Below are 16026 nucleotides of genomic sequence, written 5' to 3' on the forward strand. Positions count from 1 at the left end.
AATTATTGGGCAGTGAACAGTACCTCATGACACGTGTCTTTATACAGCATCCTCGCAATGTCAGCTTGTTCGCTGTCTGCTGTAATTAAAAACATATTACCTATAAGCAAGAGTCTGCAAATACAAGAGTCAAAGTTAGTATCCTTTTCCTTCAGTCTGCAAAAGGAGACATCTACCATTTCAAACCAAAATGTCCATTTAAAATAACAATAGCAAAATAAAATTACACAGGCGGCTTTTGCTTTCCATCCAACACAACCACTAATTCTCTAGGTATAGAGCATGACCTTACCTTTGGATGATGTGATACTTCTGGGGAAAGGATCAGAATTAATCATAGTGCTTATAAAAAACCTCTCAGCTAAAACAAATACATATAAAACTGTAAAGAACAATTGTGTTTTCATCATTTAGTATACTATGATTTTATCTTTGGCCAGTCCATTCTATGATCTGTATCACCAGATATTCCTAACCTTAGACTCTAACATTATCACTTACTGTAGATCATTAAGGTATTAATTCTTTGAACGTAATGTTTTATGAAAGATAGTGTTCAACATGGAATGTAAATGGTGTGTTTAAAAATGCATACAAAAAAACACAAAAATATTCAACCTCCATAGAAAATCACGGTATTGTGGAGAAGCAGTTGAGCATCAGCTTTGAACTCTTCATAGCTTCGGTATTTCCCTTCATTCACTTTCTGCAGGGGGCAAAAACAGAACGACGAAGAGAGTTACCCATGAAAACACTCGTCTGGACTAAGTTCACAGGACAAGCAGACTTTTCTAGGATGACATCAGGATGACTACTGCATCCCACAGCATTGACAGAGAACGTGTGTAAAAGAAATCAACAAGTCCACCTGCGGCTGGCTTTAATAATGCAGGATAAGGAAGCATGACAGGTCAGATACCTGCAGCCACACAGATACGACGTTAATTTATCAGAGTGAACGTGAATGGCTTGAACATCTCATTTGACAACAATGTAGACAGCTGCTGCTAAGCTTTGTAACACATGAATGCCTGGGCCAGTGTGGGTGATGAGACCCTAAGCACACACCTGTCATTCTTTACAACACAGGAAGATCAAGACTGAAAAACAGAACTGTTAGCCTCTGTGACAGTTTACCGTAACTACTAAGACATATTTGTAATTCTGAATTGGGGCTAGGAATTGGTTTATAAAGCATTTTAAAATAATATCTCAGGTGTCCCTCTCTGTGCCAAATCTTAGAGGATTTCAACAGGAAGGAACCTGCATGAGTAAAGGCAGTGGGGGAGGAAGGGACGTCTGGGTTCTTACATATTCTGTAGAGGTCTTACAGTTTAGGAGAAGGGGCTATGGCTGGGGGTAGGAGGTAAAATTAAAACTACTTGGTTTATTCCAGGATTTACCAGTTACTTTAAGGGAAAAACCTTCATTTACCCTTATCTTATATTGAAATAATACAGCTATAGTCCTTCTCAGGGACTAAGGAAACTTGTAGGATGATTTTAAATTATTCCTGTGGTCTCCCTATAGGCTATAATGACCAAGCGTAAGATTTTAAATTTCCAACATGACACATGAGGCGCAAAATTAGTAATTCAGTAACCCTGACTGCAAATATGTCTATGTGTTCTACTGGATTTTATTGCAATTTGTTACTGGACATGAACAAACTAAAGCAATCCTCAGCTACAGTCAGTAAAATTAAGACCTTTAAGAATAATTAACTTTTCTAACCATATTTTGTTGTTGTTGTTGTTCATTTGATTGTTTCCCAAGACTGCAGATCAGTTCTATGCTTTACTTTTTTTTCTGAGGGGAACTCTCAGGTCCCACTGCTAAACCTGGAAAACATTCTTTACATCTGAAATACTAAACTGCCCAGGCTGTAAGGCATTTCCTTACATCAACAAGGACCAAGAAGCTATAAGCTGCTCATCTTTAGAACCAGGCCTTTAAAGATGACACCTAATTTGTATTACAGTAAGCACATGAAATTTACAAATTAATAATGCTTCATTTGGTAGTTATGCTTGTCTTTTGTTTTAGGAAGTGGAAAAAAGTATACTTTCAAGGAAAGAAGAACCAAAATCTGCTTAACTGCTACATTATTCTTTAACTTGTTAGTTAACAAAATTTATTTGAAGTGGAAATAAAAGAAACCGACTTTACCTCTTGAATGGTGGGAACGTCCACAGCTGAGTGCACCAGCCTCCTGTACATCGGGTGTTTACTGTCCTTCCCCTTTTTATTAAGATCTATAGCCTAAGAGGGTGTTAGTACATCAATTTAAATGTGGTTAAAGGAAGGCAGGTAAGACATCAATTCCTAAAGCTCAAAATACTTTCTATCTTTTTATTTTTTATTTTTGCAAAGACAGGGTCTCGCCATCTTACCCAGGCTGACCTTGAGCTCCTGGGCTCAAGCAATCCTCCTGCCTCGGCCTCCCAAAGTGCTGGGATTACAGGCGGGAGCCATGGCGCCCGGCCAGGATTTTCTACCTTTAAAGCAAAATCTCAGAGGAAGTACTTTAAAACTTAACAGAAAAAATGTACATATACTACTATATAGTTTAATATGACATTCCTTAAAGTTGTGATAGAATAGTTATTTGGAAAAACTACCTTTCATTTTAAAGAGTCATCATCAATGAAAATGTTCATTCTGATGAATGACATTCAAAAATGTAAACGTTTCTAATCTCATGTAGCTTATGTCAAAATGTCCATGTCAAAAACAGACAAAAAATCTAACTGCCTGTTATAGAACTGTTGACTGCAGAAAAGAAATATGACGGGGTGCTCTCCACACTTCATATTGCTATGTACATATTTGTTACTTCTCGCTCTTTCAACTTTGAAAGAATGAACCACAGTAAAATATGTTTTGGGATATTTTGAAGGATTCCCTGAGCAGGACTCACCCTCTCCTTCATGCGGGAGACAATGAATCTCAGGTATGTGCCCATCTCCTGTTTGTTTGTATTCTTCTTCTTAATGCTCTATTGAAAATAAAAGAATAAAAAATGGTACAAAATCTGATAATTCATGTCTATATTCATGTAAAAGACATATATGAAACAGTATGCAAAGAGTTTATTAAAAGATGCACTTTTTCTAACATATTTGACAAAGAGAAATCTTGGATATTTGCAAAGAAAAACAGCATCTAATGGAACAAGGTGAGAATTTAAAAATATTATGTTGTACCTGATATAATATCCTTAGAGGAGTATATATTTTTTCTTTTCTTGGTATTTTAAAACTTATTTTTTAGATTACAAATAATAGACATAAGGGAGAATCGCTTATTTTACAAACAATATCAATGGCTAAAGTCCTTTGAGGGAACATCTTAAATTAGCAATAATGAATGGTGAATTTCAATATAACAGTATTCTTTGTTTAAAAGGTGATTTTGAAAATCTGTGTCACTCACTGTGTACAGCACAGCTGCACACTAACATCTCCATTTCTTAGCATCATGGATCTACTCAGGAATAACTCCAATTCTTAGTCTAGCCTGCAAGCTAGTTAGGTTCCTCAATTTATTGCACCAAAAAAGTCTACTTTCACATGAAGAAAAAATAGGATTCTACGCATGTTATTTCTAAACAGCTAGGAAATGAGGACAAGTGTGCCTACTTCCTTAGTCAAAGTCTCTGATGTTACAACAGCCTAAAGGAAGCAAAGGCAAAACACCAGGCACGCAAATGTGTGATCGGTTCACTGCAGAGGTTCGAAATGTAATCGTTCTACACCGCAGAGGGAAATGGGAAATGGGATCGGTTCACACTGCAGAGGAAATGGGAAATGGGATCGGTTCACACTGCAGGAAATGGGTGGTGTGGCCGCTATTTTAACAGATGCTTTAACTTTTCAGGTCACTAGATGACGATTCTCTGCCCAATGGTATAATTCTTCCTAGAAGAACTGTAAGCATAGGAAGTCACTCCAGTATACTAAACACAGTAGAGGAAAGGACAAATATTTCTCACATAACTGAACTTTTAGCTAGGGCTTAAGTGAATTGATTATACTTACACACACTGTTTAGATACACATAAAATATCTAAATAACAGGTGGAAACACATTTTACTAGTGAGAAACTAAACTTGACTTCATTTACCTGATGTCTGCACTGCACCTTCCTGACTCCACTTCTCACCTAGGTCCTCTGGCAGTGCAGTCAGTGCTCTCTCCTCAGGCCGCTTTGTAGCCTGTGCCCAGTGCCCACAGTGGCTCTGTTTACGCCGATTACAGAGCAGTTCTTCTCACACCTGGCCTGGCATCAGAGATACGGACTGAACTTTCATAAAACGCTCTTCTCACGCCTGGCCTGGCATCAGAGATACGGACTGAACTTCTATAAAACGCTCTTCTCACGCTTGGCCTGGCATCAGAGATACGGACTGAACTATGAAACGCAGCTGGCATCACTCGCTGAGCATCTGGGCTGTGATTTCTGGAGGCAGGGCCTGTGATTTGTATTTGCTTGTTCATTTGTTTATTCCTCAGGTGACTGTGATGCATGGCCAAGACAGTACCCATGGCACAGATATGGAATGTAAAGTGCAATGAAATTTCCTGAACCCAGGGTTTATAATCTTGGTGTTTATTTTTTTGGTGTTGGGAGGGGGAACTGATGTAACTTGAGAATTCTCTTTTTGAAAACTAACAAAAGAACTTAACTGAAATTAAAATGAGTTGAACACAGCCACATGAAGGAGGATATGAAGAACTCACTCAAGTAATTTATTAGCACAGTATTTGGCCATATGCACTGTTTAGAGACAAAACTTTACACAAACACTGAACTCTATAGTTATTAAGTTTGTTTAATCAGCAGCATTGGTTAGCAACTCTTTAAAAAACTTTTTGAAATTTTAATTGGCAAAATGAAATTATATATACTTGTGGGTACAGTGTGATGTTTTGAAATATGTGCAATGGCGAAATAGAGCTAATTGGTTTTTGTAGTGAGAACACTGAAAACCACTCTCATTTTTAACAAGATCCCCAGTGCTTTTCACACACACACACATTTGTGAAATACTAGCGGGCACCTCTTGTACACTTGTACCCTAGACTACAATAAAAAATGATCCTCCGTTTTGCATTCGGCATCTCACACAGGAATGCAGAAGGTGCGCCCTGGATCTGAAGCACGGTCAGCTACTTACTAGAATGGACATCCTTCAGTGCACTGCTTTCTGTACTAAATAAGCAGTGTGATGAACTGTCAGATACAGGGAAGAGAAAAGCTAAGAAGGTCAGAGATTGCTATGTTGTTCTTGGCGCTTTTAAAATCTACATTCTTCTTAAAAGAAAGGAGAATAAAAACTCATGCTTCTAGCCACATGGCCTTCTCTCATGCCAACTCAAACTTTGGGTGCACTATTAAAACTGATTTCAAATATCAATATCATTAAAGTATGAGTTTATCTAAATTCAGACATAATAGCAATCTACACCAGGTTAGAAGTCTTGTAATACTATCAGTGGGGTTCTGGTTCCTTTAATAGGAAACATTATTCAAAGGAAAGATACAACCAGCACTGTTATGTAGCACTGAAATATAATTTTAATATTCCACTAACTATCGTGCACAGCCTTCCATCAATTCAACAGGGCAGGAATCCCTTCCCCTCTGGATCTTAGCTCTAGGCTCTATGGTCCCTTGAGCAGTGACAGCTGGGAGAGGAGGCCTGAGCCCTGCTGACCAGCCTTGCTCCATCCAGCCACGACCTCTTGCTTCTGTCTCAAGGCACTGTGCACTGCATTATGTGCAGGAGTTTCTTGTTGTTTTTTCCTTTCTGCACATTCACCTCTCTTGTTTCTAACTCTTTAGAAAATAAAGCAATCCATTGTTTCTATATGGGCAAAGATTATGCACTGCTAGAATCAGAATTTTATATTAGAATTAATATCACTATAGCTAAAACATCTTAACTAGATTGTTCTTTCTTTGAAACGGTAGTACAGAAGTTTAGGTAACACTTGTTCATGTAATTACCCAGTTTAAATAAAGGTCTATATTTAGTTCCTACTCTTTTTAAATAGAGAATTAACATAAATTGTGGATATTACACGCTCTCACAAACTTGGTTCTATCTGTTTAAACATTTCTAAATCAATTGCTAATTTGGTGTAACCATGTGCAAGCAACATTTCCTTATTTTTGGAAAGACAGAATGCATGCAGTTCATGCTGAGTGCCTTAATTTCACAAAACTCAGTGGTATAATAGAGGATGAAAGTCTGATTTTGTCTGTTTAAATTTGCTTAGAACTAGTTTGCTAGAGTATCTCTCTCCTTCTGAGTGCAATTAAAAGTGGTAATCTGGGCCTGGAAAAATGACTGAGTAAAGCATGAAAGGAAACAAGGTCACCCGGATGGGGCCCGCCCCATCTTCTCAACTCTGATGAAACTTCCAGAATTCTTTGAAGATACTGCCTTCATAACTACCCCAGGAGTGTCTTATACACCTCATTTTAACAAAGCACCATTTACGTGTCTATTACAGTAGAACCACCTGGGAAGCCTTTAAGAAACATCAATATCTACTTCTATAAAGTTCTAGAACAGGCCAAACTTACCCCTCATGGAAAATAAGCAGAACAATGGTTGTCTGAGGAGGGGGCGTGGGAGTGGGGATCTACTGGCCCAGGACAAGAGCGAGCTTCCCCGTAGCTTGATGGGACTTGGGTTGCACCAGTGCACGCCCGTCTATTCTTCGAATGGCACCTAAGACTTGTGCATGTCAGTGTATATGTGATTTTACCTCAAAGGAAAAAAAACCACCAATGTCTTAGGTGCCACCCCCGGAAATTCTGATACAACTGGTTGCAGGATGGGGTCTAGGCATTCATAGTCCTGAAAGCCCCCAGGGGTTTCCGAGAGGTGTGATTAAGAGCACTGCCCCAACTCCCTGAGAGACCTTGTCACAGAGACACGGACAAGCACACACGGGTGCAGCAGCCCTGATTGTAACCTGTGCTGGTCTTCTGAGGTGTCAAGTGGTGTGTCTTCACATGCTCTTTTAAAGGGATCTGGAGGTTAACCTGAGTTTTTATTTTGAATCCTAACTTACCAGCTCTAGGACGGTCTCAATCTACTCAATCGCACAAGGAGGAATACTTATCTCATTTATACGCTAAGGGTGCTATGGGGGTTATGTTTTAAGTATTTGGGTTTTTTATTTTTTCAGTTATTATAGTTAGAAACTTCAATGATTTGGGCTGTATAGAAGGATTGACTAAAAGGAATTTCACAGTCAAAGGAGATTATTTTGTTGAAAGCTTCTATGTTCCTTTTATTTACTTGTTGCCCACCCACCTTTTCGGTGATAAATGAGGAATCCTATTCCAGACACCATGAAGCCCTTCTCAAGCACTGCTCTGTGATGGGCCTCACACCACCCAAGGGAAGGCCACAGAGGCTGACAGAAACTGCTCCCAGATTCACAGGCTGAGGCGCTTTCTCGGTGAACTGACACAAACAAAAAAGAGGACTCTCGACAGAACCAAAATCCCTCCCAGTGATTTGTAGGAACAAAACATTTGCTGTAAGATGCTTTCACATTTGATAAACTTGAGGGTTTTCTTTCTAAGACTTTCTAGTTATAATTTAGAGACTTGGCATTTCACAAAAGAAATCAACAGGACATTGCACATTCTGTCCCAGGGCTGTACAAGGAGATTTCTGGGGGTTTTTAAGGTAACAAGCTGTGGAGCCGCTTTCTGTGGCGTTCACACTGAAGGGCTTCAGCTGGCACCTGTCAGCCAGACCAAAACATTGTCAATGACTTGAGAAAAAGCTACAACTAAGAAAGAGGTAGCTTCTGAAGTAAACTAAGCAGATAGCTCTTGACAACAAGGTCAGAAAAACATTAAAACAATGCTTTATAATATGTACAGATTATTTCGGATCCAAATCTTTCTCAGGCTTTGAAGAATTATTCCTATTCTCAATTTGCAGGCCTGAGGATTCTTCAACCAAGGCCTCCCTGTAACAGGGTTCACGTCAGAATCCAGAGTTCACATCACCTGCTGGCATGTGGGAGTGACTGTGGTTAACTTTTACAAGTAATCAAGAAAGAAACATTCGATGGCATGGCAAAGTTGTTGTAACTACTTAAAAGTGACAGTAATCACAGATCTGAAGCAGTGCTGTAGATGTTTAAGGAAGAACTAAAGTACATGTTGAGGCTGCCCTCCTTTAAGAAAAAAATAACAGAAAATGTGAACATCTTGAACAAGGGATTCTTAAGCCAGCTGTAAGTAACTGCCAGGCTACACTGAACCAGATGCCTCTAGGTGGAAAACAGACAAAGCATGAATCAAGTAACAGACACACTTGGTGCCCTTCGGTGATTCTGCCTGGAAGACACTCTTGGCCACTCCTGATCTTGTCAAAGTTTATCCATAGCTGACTATTGATAATGATGCCCAAGGATCATTACTTAAAGGAGCATTCAGGACTAAATGCCTTTATTAGTACAGAATTTTCAGTTCTTTATAGAGACACAGTTTTTCAGTCATAGAAACCTATTTTGGCAGAAAATGAACCTGTGGAGGTCTTGGTCATTTCGGTTCACTGAGTATCCAAAAGCAGGAAAGAAGGTGCAAAACTGGAAATCCAGACTTCTTTCTTCAGACATACTTATCTATGCAGCTAGAGTTCACCTCAGCCAAGTCCCCACGTCTGTGATTAAACGAGACAAGGGCTTCAACCTTCCCTGGGCATTCCCAATATCCAGAATATTCTTTCCACAGCAAACTAGACCAAAAGTCAGGAAACATTTTATGGAAAGGGCCAGAGAGCAAATATTTCAGGCTTTGCGACCATGTGGTTGGTCTCTGTCTTGACTACTTAGTTCTGCTGTTGTAGTGACAAAGCAATCATGAGTGATGCACACATCACGAGTGTGGCTGTGTTCAGAGAAAACTTTTGGATACTAAAATTTGAATTTTTTATAATTTTCACATCACAAATTATTTCTCTTTTTTTTGTTTTGTTTGTTTGTTTGTTTTTTTGAGACGGAGTCTCTTTCTGTCGCCCAGGCTGGAGTGCAGTGGCCGGATCTCAGCTCACTGCAAGCTCCGCCTCCCGGGTTCACGCCATTCTCCTGCCTCAGCCTCCCGAGTAGCTGGGACTACAGGCGCCGCCACCTCGCCCGGCTAGTTTTTTGTAACGGGGTTTCACCGGGTTAGCCAGGATGGTCTCGATCTCCTGACCTTGTGATCCGCCCGTCTCGGCCTCCCAAAGTGCTGGGATTACAGGCTTGAGCCACCACGCCCGGCCAAAATTATTTCTCTTGTCATTTTTCTTCAACAATCTAAAAACATAAAAGCCATTCTTAGCTCACAGGCAGTACAAAAACACAGGCTGACCCCTAGAGGGACTAAGTTTTGTGAAAGCAGGGCCCATAATGTCAATTTCAGCGTTCTTTTGCAACAGCCATGCATAGGACCTGGCACACAGTAAATGTTCAATACGTATCAGTTGAATTGAACTGGTGCCACTCATTACTGTGTTCATTGCCTACTAGAGAAACTGTTCCATGCAGTTAAACTCAAGAATATGAGGACCCATCTAAAATGGGAAGCAGTTACACCCAAGTCTGTGTCAGCATATTCTGACCAACATAAATCATTTTATTTCTGATGTATGAATCATTTCATTGCCAGAGGACACTGAAATATCAATTGTTGACTTCTAACAATCAAGAATAATATCACCAAGAGCTCACTGAAATATTAGTGAGCATAGCCACCTACAGTACTGACTGGAAATGTAGATTCCTGAGCCTTATCCCCAGAGCCTGTCTGGGGTGGAACCCTGGAGGCTGTTTTTTTTTTTTTTTTGGAGACAGAGTCTCACTCTGTCACCCAGGCTAGAGTGCAGTGGTGCGATCTCGGCTCACAGCAAACCTCCACCTCCAGGGTTCAAGCGATTTTTCTGCTTCAGCCTCCTGAGTAGCTGGGACTATAGGCAGGTACCACGACGCCTGGCTAATTTTTGTATTTTTAGTAGAGATGGAGTTTTGCCACATTGGCCAGGCTGGTCTTGAACTCCTGACCTCGTGGTCCGCCCGCTTCGGCCTCCCAAAGTGCTGGGATTACAGGCGTGAGCCACCGCGCCCGGTGGGAGGCTGTGTTTTAAACAAGCACACGAGGTGATTCCTGTACAAGTGGCCTCTAGATCTTATTTGTAGAAATACTAATCTACATATAAATTACCTGTATCATCTTAGGGATTAAACAGCTCCTCAATCTCCTCTATAATTCTAATCGCAGAACACAAAAGAATCAAAATAAATCCCCTTAGATAAAATTCTCTTAGATAAAATTTATTTTGGTTCTTTTGTGTTCTGCAATCAGAATTATAGAGGAGATCTAGGAGCTGTTTTTTAATTTATTTTGATTCTATGTTGTTACAGAAGTCAAGACACTCTGCAATATCCTCTAGACCCACTTGCAACAATGGAATATAAAGGAAATAACACAGAATTTTTAAGAAGCCCCAATAATTGAGACTTTAAAAGTGAAGCTGGTCTAGCGTAAGTGGTGATGAGTTACCCTATCCTGCCCCTTCTCCCTTCAAACCACTAAGACTCAAGTAGCCCATCAATGAAAATCATTTTCTAAAACTATTTTCCAAAAATATACTCCTGCTCAGTTTTTTCACTCCCAGTACTGACACACTGAAATCGCCTACCTATTAGACCAGAAGAACAGTACATCACACCAATTGCTAGTGTTAATGGTAGAAAACTTGACCTACCCACTTCTCCTCTGGAATGAATCACACTGAACTACGCAGGATTCCATAGAGCCGCACCCTAACTCTCCCACAGACTGTCCCAACAGGTATTTGCACTTGAGCTTTTGAGAGTAGTTTTTTTAACTTGTAAGAATTCAAGTTTAAAAACCTCCTCTAAGCTATCACAAATATGCCTTATTATAGGTAAAAGTAGGACCTCAAGAGAATTCAAACTACTAAGAATGTCTCAAGGTAGATTATTAGAGCATCCTGGCAAAGAAGACTCCAGTCACGGGCCACTCCCTAGTCAATAGGTTAGTCCTGTAGAATCACTGACGCACAAGAATTGTTCATCCAGATTTACAAAATGCCACTGAATACCACTGTGGCTGTATCTATATTTATTAATTTTTACAAGGCCAACTCTTTCTTCTCTAATGGAAGATAAATTTTCATTAAGATCAAGAGTTCACATGATATGAGCAGCTTTGTAGCAGCCAGTCTACTACTGGGCTGACTTAGTAACTATGAAAGCATCTCTCAAATATAGTCTACAAAACAAACTGCGATAGAAAAACATGTAGTATTTCTAAATCCACTATGCCCACAGGTTCACACACACACAAACTGCTAAAATAGCATTTATCTACAGAGCCAAGGGTGCTATGCATGTCAGAAATTTTATCATTCAATATTAATGCACTTTTTCTGGTAACTTTACCCCTCGGTGGTGTGCTATACCACTTAGAAATAGGAAAGGGAAGTGAGAAAAATTTTATGGAACACAGGTTTTGTATCTACTTGTTCCTTTCCCCTTCTACATAACACTAGTCTCTAAAGGAAGAACAAGACTGAACGGCAGAGGCAGAATGCATTCCTCGGCGGAATAAATCTTTCCATTCTTTTCAGAAAATAAGTTAGATGTCTCCGTCTTCAGGTCGAGGCATGAATATTACTTGTTCTTTGATTGACGGGGCTGACATCCAGTCAATGTAAGTACTCCCTACTTTCCCATTCCCTCTCATCCCTTCTGCACTGCAGAGGTAACACAAGGAAACTGTGTGTACTTTGTAAATATTTTCAGTTCATCAACTTCGGAAACACTGAGTGAGCTTCTATTTAATCTACATTAAGTTGTAAGCATCCTGATGTAGGAACCAGCCCAGTATCACCTTCTCAATCCCTCAGAGTTAAAAGATAAACTTCAAATAGGATTCTAAACAAACCACCAAAAGATACATCACAAAGGCCAAATACACCAACATCCAAAACATTTCACAGTCATATCCTTTCTGATCATAACCACCGTTAAATTCACCACAGGAAGGTAACATGGAAAATTATGTGAGCTTTTTTTCTTCTTGTTTGGGCCTAGATTCGATAACAATACTTAAGATTTTACAGTTTTATATTATAGATCCAATTTTTAAATCCTCTGGCTTTATCATTGTTCCCATTATTTTTTCCTCCAATTAAGCTTGTGGTGAACTGCAAATCTGCCTTGTCAAAGTGCCTGGCTCAGACACAATCTTTCTAAAATTAACTTTCTACTTTTGTTAGTATAAAATTAGAAGACCCAGTTGTCTTAAAAATTGTAAAAATATTTGATTGATGTTCATTAGTTGTTTTTCAATACTATGTCTACTATTTAAGAAAACAATGGCTTCGATTTCTACTTATTTAAAAATCAAATCTCCATTCTAGATTTGTTACTATGTATCTTGAAGGTGTAAAGGTACTTACATTTGGGGTGAAAATATTAATAAATTTCCCACACTAAAAGATGGTTTATCAGAAAGCAAGAGCAGTTATAGCTTCATAGATACATAATAAGGAATTTATGTTCAAAGTATTTTCATTCAGCATTTGATCCCATTTTTCATTCTAAACATTATATGTGTATTCTCTTTACTTTTGGAATTTAAAAAGACTGTACTGCCTACATACCCAAAAGCATGAAAACTATATTCAGAAACAAATTTCTCTAATTTCAACAGAGATTTCATCATGATTTTTTTTCTTTAACCATCTCAACAACAAAAAGTTATAGTACAAATGCCTCAAACATAACCTACCTAGACCTAAGTCAACACTGGCATGCCAGTGCGCACCCAACTGATAAAGCTCTAGGTGAACTCCCAATGGGGAGTTTTAAAAAGTACATGAGGCTTAACATTCCAAGTTAAAATTTAATTTTAAATGCTTTCTATAGACTTCTATGAGTCTATTTTTAAAGTATGAACTGTCCTGCCAAACACATATCATTCTGAGTATTTTTAAAAGGGCAGGAGCAAATAAATTTTAGGAATAGTTCCTACTAATGTGGAAGTACTACCAAATAGCTCTCTTCGTTGGATCTCAGTAAGCGCCTAATGGTCAAGAACATGAGTCAGAGAATCAAGTGCTGCAAATGTGGGAGAACTTTTTGGATTAGACGTAGAACCAAAGTATTTGGAAATTAGTAATAAAATTATTCCACATAGATTCTTCTTTATTTCCTCAGCTGCATTTTCTTGTGTTTCTACATTTTGTTAAGTGGGCTGATTTTGATTCACCCTACATTAGCATAAAATTTAAAACTTGTGATCCTTAAACAGAGAAAAATGCCTTCGGAAACATTTGTAGGGGATGAGTCTTTTCCAGTTTTTAAAGACACACGGGAATAATATGTCCCCTCTGTATTACCTTGACTTGCCTTTTCTGACTTCATTTGATCCTTTCATTTCAAAGTGGGATGTACACCAAAGTTTGTTAGATGATATAAAGAATAGTAATATAAAAATTTAACATTATAAAGCAATTGTAAAATTCCAAGACAAAAGTCTTTGAAGGGATTTCAGTGGAGCGGTATTCCATTTCAGCAGGCCAAGTATGGAAAAGAAAACAGGTAGCTCACTGTGATTTTCCCATTTACTCACTTTCTCTGTAACTCACTTACTGTAAAAGCACATCATACAAAATTTAAAGCCCTAAATTCTATTTCTGAATGATACATTTAGTCCACATATGAAAACTGCATTTATCTGAATTTAAATAGGGGAAATAACATGAATCTACAACTCCTCTATGTTATGAAATCAAAATTCATTTATGTAAGAAACATGCGTATATTAAAGAGGAAGAAATAGGGGCCCACTTTCAAACCATGTCTCCAAATTCTTAACCTAAACAGTGCCAATTATTTTGGGAAAAAAATCTACACTTTGTTTTGCTATATAGTTTTTTAAAAAGCTAATTTGCTGACTTTTTGTGAGGCATTTGAGCAAAAGCAACACTATCAGATGTGATAGCCACTAATCTGTGCAGGGCAGTGTTTGCTATAGAACCTGCTGTGTATACAAAGGAGAGGAAGGGTGGGAAGTCAAGTAGTTGTGTGCTTCTTTAAGAACTCTCCAAGTTGTAACTCTGGCATGATGGGGAGACAAATGCTAGGCGCCTCTCAAGAGGTCGATATTTTATACCTAAAGATGCTTCCCTTGGAGTGGTATCGGCATTTAGAACATGAATGTTCCAAAACTGCACTATCTAATATGGTAGCTACAAGCCACATGTGGCAAACTGAAGTCCAGTTCTTCGGTCTGCAAGTCACATTCAAGGGCTCCACAGAGACACAAGGTCAGCGGCTCACACCGCACAGCACAGAGACCCTTTCCACCACCAGAGGCTCTCGAACAGCCCTGCTCCACGAGGCAGTCTGCCAGCCCAGCAGGCTGGCTGCCCAGGGCTTCTTATGACAGACTGCCTTGCCCATCAATTACAGTATCATGATTTTCACCAGCAGGCTTGCAATCCAGCAAGCATGGAGCACACGGACACACACACACGTCCAAGCACATGTCTGTCTCTAACCATGCCTTCAAAGTATACAATGACTTTGTAATTTGGGAACTATATATATGAAAATGAAGCAAAATTAAAATGAGACAGCCAGTGTGGTGGCACATGCCTGTAATCCCAGCACTTTGGGAGGCCAAGGCAGGAGGATTGCTTGAACTCTGGCGTTCAAGACCAGCCTGGGCAATACAGCGAGACCCTGTCTCCGGAAAAAAATTAAAAATGAGCCATACATAGTGGTGTGCGCCTATAGTCCTAGCTACTCGGAAGCTGAGGCGGGAGGCTGGCTTGAGCCCAGGAGGTTGAGGGTGCAGTGAGCCATGACCGTGCCACCGCACTCCAACCTGGGTGACAGAACAAGACCCTGCCTAAAAAATAAAAATAAAAAATAAAAAAATTCATCTTATCAAATAGGCAATAAAAAATTGAAAAGTAGTTTCATGTGCCGTTGATGTACATGGGTATAATATTCTGAATAACAAGCTAGTGATTTTATCAAAAATTTAAACGTGTACACTATCCTTTAAACCTAAAAATCCCATGTTAATAAACTTATCCTATCAAAGGTGTTCAGGCAGCATTACATAAATGTATATAATTTTCTATCTTAAAAAAATGCAATGGACTATATTGTGTTTTAAAGGTATTTCTTTTTTGTAAACAAAATCTTAAAAGCAAGTTTCACAAAATAGTATGCTTTTCTCATTTTTTTTCCTGGAAAATTCATGGCTATTTCAGGAAAATAAAATTCAAATAAAAGAAAACAAAATATAAACTTCAGTTTCATTCAGAAATAAATAATAATGAGAAGACTCCTGCTCAGAAGTTGGAAATGGGGCATGATTTCCAGGATAGCATTTGCTTGCCACCTTTGACATCTGACAGGCGTTTCCATACAGAACAGTAGAAATCATGAACGCCTGCTGCATGGGGAACCGGTCAGGTAAGTTACAGCATGCCCTCTCAAATCATAACAGGTGCCAAAAAAGGTCATTCTGGGATACTGTCGCGTACACACACACTAGCCGCATCCAGTAATGCACGTAAAGTCATGTGGATACAGATACAAACAAAATGACACACAAACACAGGAAGAAGTCTGTGAGAATATTACCTACTATGGAATACGGGTTCTGGGAATTTTGTTTTTCTTATCCTATTCTAAATTATTTGAATTTTTATAGAAAAAATTAAAATCTCTTTTCTAAAACTTAATGACAGAGATCTCAGTAAAAGTGTGAAACTAGACAGTATTTAAATCTTTCTCAAAGTAAAATCTAATCTGATATTAATAAGCTACTTTTCAATAATAATCTACTGTGTCCATAAAGCAAAAGTTTATTTTTTAGAAAGGCAGACATTCCGAAGAACTATTCTCAGGGTTATAAGATTCTAGAGACTTATTACGGAAAGTCACAAAACTATTTTT

At 38.8% G+C, this 16026-nt stretch overlaps 1 protein-coding gene across 21 annotated transcripts in view; it reads right to left on the reverse strand.

Annotated features, from left to right (window-relative positions):
- Positions 1–16026, reverse strand: part of ZMYND11 (zinc finger MYND-type containing 11) — a 118130-nt gene that overhangs the window by 14813 nt on the left and 87291 nt on the right. For 14 of the 21 annotated variants that reach the window (XM_009213848.4, XM_003903310.4, XM_009213860.4 and 11 more), the window contains 4 exons: positions 2921–2998; positions 2170–2262; positions 619–706; positions 24–79 (listed from right to left, as the gene is read on the reverse strand). In XM_009213848.4, coding sequence (XP_009212112.1) covers positions 24–79; positions 619–706; positions 2170–2262; positions 2921–2998 — 315 coding nt within the window. The remainder of the gene's footprint in view (positions 1–23; positions 80–618; positions 707–2169; positions 2263–2920; positions 2999–16026) is intronic. The other 7 variants (XM_009213862.4, XM_009213852.4, XM_009213861.4 and 4 more) reach the window with 2 other exon arrangements.

This window comes from Papio anubis, chromosome 11 (genome assembly GCF_008728515.1).
Source record: "Papio anubis isolate 15944 chromosome 11, Panubis1.0, whole genome shotgun sequence".
Taxonomy (NCBI): domain Eukaryota; kingdom Metazoa; phylum Chordata; class Mammalia; order Primates; family Cercopithecidae; genus Papio; species Papio anubis.